The sequence below is a fragment of the Mirounga angustirostris genome, unplaced genomic scaffold (genome assembly GCF_029215605.1).
Source record: "Mirounga angustirostris isolate CCGP_5_RB_7025 unplaced genomic scaffold, mMirAng1.0.hap1 SCAF_8, whole genome shotgun sequence".
NCBI classification, from domain to species: domain Eukaryota; kingdom Metazoa; phylum Chordata; class Mammalia; order Carnivora; family Phocidae; genus Mirounga; species Mirounga angustirostris.
Window position 1 is genome coordinate 82,138,169 of NW_026991716.1, and position 12,431 is coordinate 82,150,599.

General features: G+C 36.5%; 1 protein-coding gene across 3 annotated transcripts in view; it reads left to right on the forward strand.

Moving 5' to 3' along the window:
• The window catches only part of MANEA (mannosidase endo-alpha), a 75,727-nt gene that overhangs the window by 38,435 nt on the left and 24,861 nt on the right, over positions 1-12,431 (forward strand). For all 3 annotated transcript variants that reach the window (XM_054505471.2, XM_045867240.3, XM_045867241.3), the window contains one exon: positions 4,957-5,066. In XM_054505471.2, the coding sequence (XP_054361446.2) occupies positions 4,957-5,066 (110 nt within the window). The remainder of the gene's footprint in view (positions 1-4,956; positions 5,067-12,431) is intronic.

The window sequence follows — 12,431 nt, forward strand, 5'->3', positions numbered from 1 at the left end:
CACTGATCTGTTCTTTTGCATCCTCTAGTTTTTTGATTCCCTCTAATGTTTTTTTCTTTCTTTTTTTAATCTCAGCAGTTGAGTTCTTTAAGATTTTATTTATTTATCTATTTGACAGAGAGAGAGAGTGCACGCACACAAGCAGAGGGAGAAGGAGAAGCAAGCTCCCCATTGGGCAAGGAGCCCGATGTGGGACTTGATCCCAGGACACTGGGATCATGACCTAAGCCAAAGGCAGATGCCCAGTGACTGAGCTACCCAGGTGTCCCTGACTGGTTCTTTTTCTATACATTTCTGTGTTGAAGTTCTGACTTCATCCACTCTGTTGTCAAATCCAGTGACTGTCTTTATGACCACTACTTTGATTTGAATTCTCTATCAGGCATATTTGCTTATCTTAATTTCATTGAACTCTTTTGATGTGATTTGTCTTGTTCCTTCACTTGGGACATATTTCTCCATCTTCTCATTTTGTCTGACTCTCTGTTTATGTCCCTATATTAGGGAGGTCAGCTGTGTCTCCTTGTCTTAAAACTAGTGCCTTCTGTAGAAGAGATCCTGTGGTACCCTGTAAGTCCTTCCTTGGTCACCAGAAACAGGTGCTCCAGGGGTGTCTCCTCTGCATGCTGTGTGTGCCCTAATGTGGCTGAACTGCATTTGTCTTCAGTCCAGCCAACTGCAATGACCTGATTTGCCTGCTTTGGGCAAACAAGGAAGAATTTGTGCAATTGAGAAGTCTGTTTGAGGCCTCTGCAATCTCGTAGGTGGGTGGGGTCAGCAGTCAGGGTGTCTGAACTTAGCCTGTCTACCACAGCTGTGGGATACCAAACAGCAAACTTTACTTTTTGCTCAGCCAGTGAAGAGGCTTTGATGCTAGAACTGTGGGCATTCTGGTGTGTGGGATTATCTTCCCCTCTCCCCAGGGCAGGCATCACTTTTGAGTGGTGCTGGTCCCTGCCGGGGCTGCTTGCAAGTAATGGTGGGGGCAGGAACCACTTTGGTGGGATGCTTGTCAATGCAGGAGGGTTCGATGGGCAGATCTGCATGTAAATAGTGCTAGCAAGATAGGTAGAGAGTGTTATGCTGGCTCCTGCAAGTGTCCAGCTATCTAGGATCAGGGAGGGGAAGAGAAGTGGCAGCCACCAGTATTTTTGTTTCTAGAGAAGTCTCCTGATGATCCCTACCCCTCTAGCGTATGTTCTGAAATTACTAAGTAGATCTCCTTCATGTATACCCCAGGCACTTTTCAAACTGCTACTATTGTGCTATGTTTCTGGCTGAGTTATTTGTTATTCTGGCTTTTTAAAGGCAGGACTCTGTTTCCTGTTATTGTCTGACTCTCCTGGAGTTAAGCCCAGCTAATTTTTAAAGTATGTGGAGTTAAGTTTTGCTGATACCAAAAGCTCCTGAAGTTAAGGCCCATTGGTTTTCAAGGCCAGATGTTATGGGGACTCATCTTCACAGTGCATTTCCCAGTGTCTTGGGTGCCTGGTATGAGGTTTAATCCTCTCCTTTCTCTTTGCTTGTAGTGTAAGTCCTGTTTGTGGTTAATCTCACCCAGTGTTTTGGTTCCCAACTGTGTCTCCACGGCTCCTACCCTTTTTGATGTGACCGCCCGTCTATGATTAACTTTGGAAGGTCTTTTCTGCCAGTCTTCAGATCATTTTCAGAGCTAGTTACATAAATGTAGCTATAATCTCAGAGATGTGTCCATGGGGGAAGGTGAGCTTGGGATCAACCTACTCTATCTTCCCTGAACTATTTGATTCTTAGTTTTCGTCTCTGCTGATAATTTCCCACCTGATCCACATATGATGGCTGTCTTTCCATTAGATCCTTTAATGTTTTAATCATAGTAATTTTATATTCCTTGTCTAATTATTTATATATCTGTTTCGTATTGGAGTCTGCTTCTGTTGACTATTTTGCCTCTTGACAGTTATTTTTTTCTTGCTTTTTTATATGCCTTATACTTTTTGTTGAACATGGGTTATCTTGTGTAGTGATAATAGTGTTTATGTCTGGAACTGGGCTTGCCTTTCTGCTAAATCTTCAGTTTGAAGTAATGTTTTATATGTTTGAAAGAAACAGTAAGTTACCTATATATAAGGGAAGCTATCATAAGCTCTGTGGAGTTAAATGTATCCTAATTTATTTGCCATTATCTTTTTATAACCTTCTTTGTAATTACTTTTGGGGGTCTTATTCTATATAAGGCATTCTCTATAATTTTTAAAACATGCTTTTAGGGAATGAACTGAACTTATCCCCGTTTTACAAATGGAAACTTAAGTAAAATTAAACACCTATCAAATAGTAGAATGGGAACTTGATTCTCCAGGTGTCTGATTTCATATCTTATGTCCTTAACTATTACCCTGTTTAGATTCATCATTTGACTTCACCTAAAAAAAAGGATTGGGTATCACTTATATTGAAGGCCCTGTGATATGTGCTATGGAGAGACAACATGATCAATATGATATCTGCATTTAATAAAATGTTAGGGGTGCCTGGGTGGCTCAGTCAGTTAAATGTCTGACTCTTGGTTTCAGTTCAGGTCATGATCTCATGGGTCATGAGATAGAGCCCCTTGTTGGGCTCTGAGCTTAGTGGGGAGTCTGTTTAAAGATTCTCTCCCTCTGCGCCGCCCCCCCCCCCCGCACTTGTGCCTGGTGCCTTGCACTGTCTTGTGCTCTGTAAAATCTTTTTAAAAATAATAAAATGAAATGCTAATATTCTAAGAATAGACCTTAAAGTATCCCTTTTCACTACACAATTGAAATAGTAGAAATATGCAGTAATCTTATTTATAAATGATACTTAGTTTATACGTGTTAGAGAAACCTTTGGTTGCTGTGATGATTCATAACCATTTTAAGTGGTCCAGCCATCCTCATGAGGAGGATCATCATTGGCTTATTTCCCAGGCCATTACTTATTCAGAACTCATGAGTGATATAGTCCAAAAGATACTGTACAAAGATAAACTGGATTGTGGAGCACAGTATGGAGATAGACATTTGGAAATGATAATTTGATACGATACAAAGCTGAAAGAAAGTAATAATGAGGAACAAAGAACATTCTTCTCAAACCTTAGAGGATAACTTCAGTGAGGATAAGGAGGAAGAAAAATCAGTAGATAAGAATGAAATGGTTAGGGTATTAGGAGAATCAACAATATAGCAATGCTGTCCAATAGAAATTTCTGTGATAATGATAATGTTCTTTATCTGTGTTATTCAATACAGTAGAAAATACTAGTCACTTTAAAGCTAGAGAATTTCCCGAGCACCGTCAAAATGGGACTTAATCCACTGGTTTTGATGGTTGGTTTACTTCTGTCAATTATGTTTTGGGAAATCTGACTTTCTTGCTCATTTACTTCTCCTCTTCATGTTTTTGCCTCAATTTGGACAGGTAATTCCTTACTGTCCAGCTCTTTGGCTTTAAGAAGTTTTTTGTAATCCATATTTTATTTAATAATTTTTTTCATGGAAATGTTGGCCTATGTAACCTAATCTATTACTAGAAACAGTAATCTTTTGTTTTGAATTTCATGGAAGAATGGTATACTTACAATTTTTCTAGGCTTCATGGCATAATCTTTCTTTTATATGTTCCTCCTTTACTATTTTGTGTCAACTTTTTTTTTTATTTTTTTGTAGCATTTTTTTCATAAGTTCCATGTTGAGAATTTTTTTTTACTGTGACTCTTGATTGGTACTGTTCTTTTTATAAGCTAGGCTAGTAGGTAGCTTAGATGTTTGATCAATTGTTTCCAGACACTTTTCTTACCAGCACTTTTCTGTATATAATATACTCCCTTCATGGCTAGTCATAAGCTTCCCTAAAGCACTTCATGTATTATAGATTACTTTTTTCTACCTCTTGTGTTCTTATTGCTATTCTTATTTTCAGAGTGGATAGAAGACATAGACATCTTTTTTTTTTTTTCTGTAAACTGTAAGGAAAGTTCTCTTGTTTTTCTAGATGGGGCTGCTCTGTACATGGCAGGTCTACTATAAAGTCATATAATTTAGTTCTCTGCCAGTTTCTAACCTTGTAGTTCCTATATTTCCACATGCTTCTCTTTTGGTACCATCGCATTTCTCTCCATGCCCTAAATAGCATGTTGGTTGATTTAGAAATAAGTAGCATTTTTCTAATGGCCTTTCTTACAGGGAGAAATTAATTTTTTTTCTTGAATCTTCTTAATTGCCCCAAATTAGAAGCATCCATGGTATCGTCCAGTAGGTGAATGGATAGACTGTAGTATATCCATGCAATGAGTTATCATGCGGCAGTAAAAAGAATGATCTATAAATCCACAAAAAGACATAAATGAACCTTAATTATGTATTGCTAAGTGTAAGAAGCCAGTCTGAAAAAGTTACTGTTATGATTCCACCTATTAGCATTGTGGAAAAGACAAAACAATAGAGATACTGAAAAGATCAGTTATTATCCAGGGAATTAAGGGAGTGAGGGAGGAGGGATGAATAGATGGATGTCAGAGGGTTCTGAGGTCTGTAAAACTATTCTGCATGATACTGTAATGGTGGGCAGATATGCTTATGTCAGAAGCCATACAACTGTACACCACATTCTTATTATAACAAGAACCATATGTGGGTTGGGGAGTGGGTTTGTAAGAGGAGAATATATGGAAACTGTACTTCCTGTGCAATTTTTCTGTAAACCTAATCTGGAAAGTAAAACCTATAACTAAAATATATTCATACTTGATAAAGAGTTCATAAATAGACTAAAGTAATTAAATAACTAGGTAGTATCTAACAGCAACAGTAACAAAACAGCAACTTATATGAGAATGTGTTTCTTTTCTGTTGTTAATTTGGTCTTTATTCCGCCTTCTTAAATTTTTTTTTTAGAATTCCTCCAGTCATTCTTGTTTCTGTATTTATTTTTCTTTTTGGTCTTTTCTATTAGGTGTACTAGCCCTATCTTGGTACCCACCTGGTACAAATGATGAGAATGGAGAAAATACTGATGACTTGGTACCGACTATTTTGGATAAAGCTCATAAATATAATCTGAAGGTATTTAATTTTATTTTTTTTGGAGATATCATCGATATTAGTATCAGGTGTTCAACATAATGATTTGGTGTGTTTATTTTGTGAAATGATCATCACAGTAAGTCTAGCTAACATTCATTACACAATTACAAATTTTTGTGTGTGTGAAGAATTTTTAAGATCTGTTCTCTTAGTGGCTTTCAAATGTATCATACAATGTTAACTGTAGTCACTATGCTGTACATTATATACCTAGGTCTTTTTTATTTTATGACTGGAAGTTTGTACCTTTTAACCATCTTCACCCATTTCACCCCCTCCCCACCCCCACCTCAGACAACCATACATCTGTTATCTGTGTCAATGAGGTGTTTTAGGATATTTGTCTCTGTCTGACAGACTTATTTCACGTAGCATAATGTCCTCAAGGTCCATCTATGTTGTAGCAAATGGCGAAATTTCCTTCTTTTTGTGGCAGAATAATATTTGCCTTTATATATACACCACATTTTCTTTCTCCACCCATCCATTAATGGACATTTAGGTTATTTCCATTTCTTGGTTATTGTAAACACAGGCACACCTCATTTTGTTGCGCTTAGATTTTGTGCTTTGTAGATACTACACTTTTTTTAAAAAATTGAAGTCTTGGGGCAACCCTGCATATAGCAAATATATTTTCCAACAGCTTTTGCTTCATGTTCTGTGTCACGTTTTGGTAATTCTTACAATATTTCAAATTTTTTCATTATATTTGTTAAGGTGATCGGTGATGAGTGATTATGACTTGCTGAAAGATCAAATAATGGCTAGCATTTTTTAGCAATAAAGTATTTTTTAGTTAAGACACATACATTGTTTTTTAGACATAATGCTATTGCAAACTTAACAGACTACAGTGTAGTATAAGCTGAACTTTTTTATGCACCGGGAAGCCAAAAAATCCATTTGACTCCTTTTTTGCAATATTCATTTTATAGTGATGGTCTGGAACCGAACCTGTAATGTCTCTGAGGTATGCATGTAATTGTGCAGTAAGCATCACTATTTTTTCAAACTTGTTTTTGTTTCCTTTGGATAAATACCAGAAAGGGAATTGCTGGATCATATGGTAGTTTTATTTTTAATATTTTAAAGTACTTCCATAGTGTGTTCCATAGTTGCCGCATCAATTTATATTCCCACCAACAGTGCACAACGGTTCCCTTTTCTCCCCAACCTCTCCAACACTTGTTATTTCTTAAAGATTGATTTATTTTGGAGAGAGAGAGGGTATGTGCATCCATGAACAGGGCTAGGGGCAGAGGGAGAGAAAGAGCATCTCAAGCAGACTCCATGTTGAGCACAGAGCCTGATACAGGACTCAATCCCATGACCCTGAGATCATGACCTGGCCAAAACCAAGTGTTGGATGCTCAACTGACTGAACCATCCAGGTCCTCCCAACATTGGTTATTTCTTGTCTTTTTGATAATAGCCATACTAACAGGAGTGAGGTGTATCTCACTGTGGTTTGATTTGCATTTCCCTGATAATTAGTGAGGATGAGCACCTTTTCAGGTACCTGTTGGCCATCCAGATATCATCTTAGGAAAATTATTCAGAACTTCTGCCCCTTTTTTAATTGGATTGTATGCTTTTTAAAATTGATTTTGGATATTAACTCCTTATCAGATATATGATATGCAAATATTTTCTCCCATTTGCTAGGTTGCCTTTCACTTTGTTGTGCAGAAGCCTCTTAGTTTGATGTAGTCCCACTTATTTTTGCTTTTGTTGCCTTTGCCTTATGATGTCAAATCCAAAATATCATCGCTAAGACCTTTGTCAAGGAGCTTCTCACCTATGTTGTCTTCCAAAAGTTTTATACTTTCTAGACTTATGTTTAAGATTTTAATCCATTTTGAGTTAATTTTGTATATGGTGTAATTTAGTGGTTCAGTTTCATTTTTTTTGCATGTAGCTCTCCAGGTTTCCAAACACGATTTATTGAAGAGACTGGCCTTTCTCCATTGTGTATTCTTGGCTCTGTTGTTGAAGATTAATTGACGATATCTGCATGGAATTTTCTGGGAGGGAGGGAGGCTTTCTATTTTGTGTGTTCCATTGATCTGTGTCTGGTTTTGTTTTTTTTGTTTGTGTTTTTCCGAGTACCATACTGTTTTGATTACCATAGCTTTTTTTTTTATTTTAAAGATTTTTATTTATTTGACAGAGAGAGAGAGATAGAGCAGGAACACAAGCAGGGGGAGTGGGAGAGGGAGAAGCAGGCTTCCTGCCGAGCAGGGAGCCCAGTGCGGGGCTCGATCCCAGGATACTGGGATCATGACCTGAGCCAAAGGCAGACGCTTAATGACTGAGCTACCCAGGCACCCCAATTACTGTAGCTTTATAATATAATTTGAAATTAGGGACCTCGATGCTTCCAGGTTTGTTTTTCTTTCTTAAGATTGCTTTGGTTCTCTCTTGTGGTTCCATACACATTTTAGGAATATTTGTTCCATTTCTGTTGACAATGTCATTGGAATATTCATAGGGATTGTACTGAATCTATACATTGCTTTGTGTAGCATGGACATTTTAACAATATTAGTTCTTTTAGTTCATGAGCATGGAATATCTTTCCATTCGTGTTTTCTTCACTTTGTTTTCATTAATGTCTTATGCTTGTCAGTGTCCAGATCTTTCACCTTCTTAGTAAAATTTATTCTGGTATTATTTTTGATGCAGTTGTAAATGGATTTTCTTGATTTCTGTTAGCTCATTATTAGTGAATAGAAATACCAACATTTTCATATACTGATTTTGTATTCTATGACTTTACTAAATTTCGTATTCTGCAACTTTACTAAATTAGAATAAAACAATAAATTGTTTATTCTAACAGTTTTTTGATGAAGTTTTAGACTTTTCTATGTCATCTGTAAATAATGACAGTTTTGTTTCTTCCTTTCTAATTTGTATTCCTTTCATTTCTTTTTCTTGCATTGTTACTCTGGCTGGGAATTCCAATATTATGTTGAATAAAGTGATGAGTATAGGCATCCTTATCTTATTCGTGATCTTAGAGGAAAATACATTCAGTATTTCTCCATTGGGTATGATGTTAGCTGGGGGCTTGTCATATAGCTTTTACTATGTTGAGGTACATTTCCTCTATACCCACTTTATTGATAGTTTTATCATAAATGGATGTTGAATCTTGTTGAATGCTTTTTTTTCTCCATCTATTGAGATGATACATTTTTTTTTGTTAACATATAATGTATTACTTGTTTTAGGGATATAGGTCTGTGATTCATCAGTCTCACAAAATACACAGCACTCATCACAACACATACCCTTCCCAGTGTCCATCACCCAGCCACCCCATCCCTCCCACCCCCTCCATTCCAGCAACCCTAAGTTTGTTTCCTGAGATTAAGAGTCTCTTATGGTTTGTCTCCCTCTCTGGTTTCTTCTTGTTTCATTTTTCCTCTCTTCCGCTATGATCCTCTGCCTTGTTTCTCAAATTCCACATATTAGTGAGATCTTATGATAATTGTCTTTCTCTGATTGACTTATTTCGCTTAGCATAATACCCTCTAGTTCCATCCACGTCATTACAAATGGCAAGATTTCATTTTTTGGTGGCTGCATAATATTCCATTGTGTGTGTGTGTGTATGTATATATATATATACACCACATCTTCTTTATCCACTCATCTGTCCATGGACATCTGGGCTCTTTCCATAGTTTGGCTATTGTGGACATTGCTGCAATAAGCATTGGGGTGCAGGTGGCCCTTCAGATCCCTACATTTGTATCTCTGGGGTAAATACTATTTTTAACTTTTTGAGGAACCTCCATACTGTTTTCCAGAGTTCCTGCACCAGCTTGCATTCCCACCAAGAGTGTGTGAGGGTTCCCCTTTCTCTGCATCCTCGCCAACATCTGTCATTTCCTGACATGTTAATTTTAGCCATTCTGGCTGGTGTGAGGTGGTATCTCATTGTGGTTTTGATTTGTATTTCCCTGATGCCAAGCCATGTTGAGCACTTTTTCATGTGTCTGTTGGCCATTTGGATGTCTTCCTTGGAGAAATGTCTGTTCATGTCTTCTGCCCATTTCTTGATTGGACTATTTGTTCTTTGGGTGTTGAGTTTGATAAGTTCTTTATAGATTCTTTATAGATTTTGGATACTAGCCCTTTATCTGATATGTCATTTGCAAATATCTTCTCCTATTCTGTCGGTTGTCTTTTGGTTTTGTTGCTGTTTCCTTTGTTGTGCTAAAGCTTTTTATCGTGATGAAGTCCCAGCAGTTCATTTTTCCCCTTGCTTCCCTTGCCTTGGGCCATGTGTCTAGGAAGAAGTTTCTGTGGCGAGGTCGAAGAGGTTGCTGCTATGTTCTCCTTAGGGATTTTGATGAATTCCTGTCTCACATTTAGGTCTTTCATCCATTTTGAGTCTACTTCTGTGTGTGGTATAAGGAAATGGTCCAATTTCATTCTTCTGCATGTGGCTGTCCAATTTTCCCAACACCATTTGTTGAAGAGACTTTTTTCCATTGGACATTCTTTCCTGCTTTGTCGAAGATTAGTTGACCATAGAGTTGAGGGTCCATTTCTGGGCTCTCTATTCTGTTCCATTGATCTATGTGTCTGTTTTTGTGCCAGTACCATACTGTCTTAATGATTATAGCTTTGTAATAGAGCTTGAAGTCTGGAATTGTGATGCCACCAGCTTTGGTTTTCTTTTTCAACATTCCCCTTTTATTCTTAATTAATGTTGCATTTCACATTGACTGATTTGCTGATGTCAAACCATTCTTTCATTCCTGGAATAAATCCCATTTAATCATGGTGTATGATCTTTTTAATGTATTGTTGAATTCAGTTTATTAATATAAGGTTTTTGCTTCTATGTCCTCATGATTGTGGATTGCTGCACTGATAGTGGGGTTTATGGTTAGATTGTGTCTCAGCCTGTCCTATCCATTTCAACATGGGTTTTTTTTCTTGTTAGCCTGATGTATAGATGTAAGTTAGCTATTTTTTGCTTTTCTTACAGAGGAAATTATTCTGTACATAGTTGTAGATTTGGTATATCCATAGGAGGAGGTGAGTTAAGGATCCTCCTATGTCACCATCTTGAACTGGGCCTTCTGAAGATATTTCATTTTATTATCAAGCTACTCAATTCTTTTGGACATGAGTATATTAGTTTTTGGAATAGTTATTTTTATTAAAAATGTGTGAAAATATGAATGAGAATCTTTTCTAATACTGTATTTTTTCATTTTTCATAAATTTCTATCATGAATTCCAAAGCTTGTGTACATTATAATTTATTAAAGATCTCTACTATTTTAAATACATATATTACATTCATTTACTTATTGTTTACTTAGTAGAAAAGGATTGAAGTGTTCTTTTATGAAGATAATATAGTAATTAGATTTACGTTTAAATATTTTAGATGTCAAAGATGTACTAAAAACAAGTGTTGTTCACCATGTGAATTTTAGTATTTATAAAGTAATTGGAAAACAAACTGCCACTCAAAAATTTGTCAAAATCTGATATTTACTTAAGCTGTATTTAACACATATACCCCCCCACACACAATCACACACCTATTTATATACATATAAGATGCAGATGAAAGTCTGAAGACAGCTGTGAGACCAAGTATATTCTTTTTTTTGTTTTGCTTTTTAAGATTTTATTTTTTTGTCAGGTAGAGAGAGCACAGCAGGGGGAGCAGCAAGCAGAGGGAGAAGCAGGCTCCCTGCTAAGCAAGGAGCCTGATGCAGGAAGTCAATCCCAGGACCCTGGGATCATGACCTGAGCAGATGCTTAACTGACTGAGCCACCCAGGCGTCCCAGACCAAGTATATTCTATCCATATATTAAAGGGTGTTACAAATGGCAGAAATTTTTTCACAGTATAAGGTTTTCTTTTGGAAATTAATGAATCATGGAAACAAACAGAAATGGTGATTAAAAGGATTTCAGTAGCACTGCAAAGGAAAATTCTGTACTAAATAGTAAGAGGATAAGCATTGTTTTTATCCACAGATACCTTTCAAAAATTGGTTATGTAGAAGGTGGCAACATTAATCATAATAAATTCACAAGAACTATAACCATAGATTCTGCATTCTTTGGCCATATTCAGTATAACTAAGCAACAATTAAGGCCAAATGAAACATTTAAAAGGTATCAAATTTTAAAAAATTTAATTGTAAAATTCTAGTTACAATAACACTTAAAAAGAAAAATCAAGAGTGAAATTTAAGATGATATAAAAATAAATAGCACTGAGAAAATTACTGCATTATTAATACTAGTGGGATAGCGATAATCTAAAAAGCTAAAAAATAATAAGCTGAAAAGGGAGAGGAGGAATTAATAAGGATGAAGTAAACAATTAAATAGAATACAAAACCTTCAAATCAGTAGCCTGGATAAATCCATCATTTTTTCACTTATAAAATAGAAAAGTCACTGGTGAGATTAAAAAAGGAAAAAAAATAGAGAAAATATATCAAAAATTAAAAGGGAGTATACCCATAGATACAGAAGAGAGTTTAGATTTTATATCACCATATTTAAAATGTATAAGAAATGGGCCATTTTCTTAGAAAATATAAAAAAATAAATTTATGTATAGGAGGAAGTTTAAATAATCTGAATTGACTTGTATCCTAGAAAAAATTCTGGAAGTTTATTGAACATGTCTTCCCAGAGCATCAGATTTCACCTGGCACTTCTAGTCAACCTTTGAGAAACAGCAGATTCTTATGATACTGAAATATAATGGAAAGTTTATTCATTATCTAGTGCTGCATAACAAATTACCCTAAAATTCTGCAGTTTAAAGCAACACACCTGTATTACCTCACCCATTGTCTGAAAGTTGAGAATCTGGAAATGGCTTAACCTGGTGGGTCTTGTCAGGTTATAGTCAAGAGGTTATAGTCAGTCTGTTTACTGGTGCTGCAATTATCTCTGAAGGCTGTAGGATCCTTCCAAGCTTTCTCATGTGACGGTTAACAGGCCTCAGTTCCTTTCAGCTATTGGAATGGGAGTTTGGGTTCTTTTAAGCCTCTCCACAGAGCTACCTGAGTCTCCTTAAGACATGGCAGCTAGTTCCCCATAGTGAATGATCTGAGAGAGTCCAGTGGAGAAGCCACAGTGTTTTCTTGACCTAATCTTAGAAGTGACTATCACTTTTGCCCTATTCTATTGGTTTATCTACTGGATAAACCAACCAAACAAGTATAGTATGAGAAAGATCTGTAGACTAGGCCACCTGGGTGGCTCAGTCAGTTAAGCATCTGCCTTCAGCCCAGGTCGTGATCTCGGGGTCCTGGGATCGAACCCTGAGTTGGGCTCCC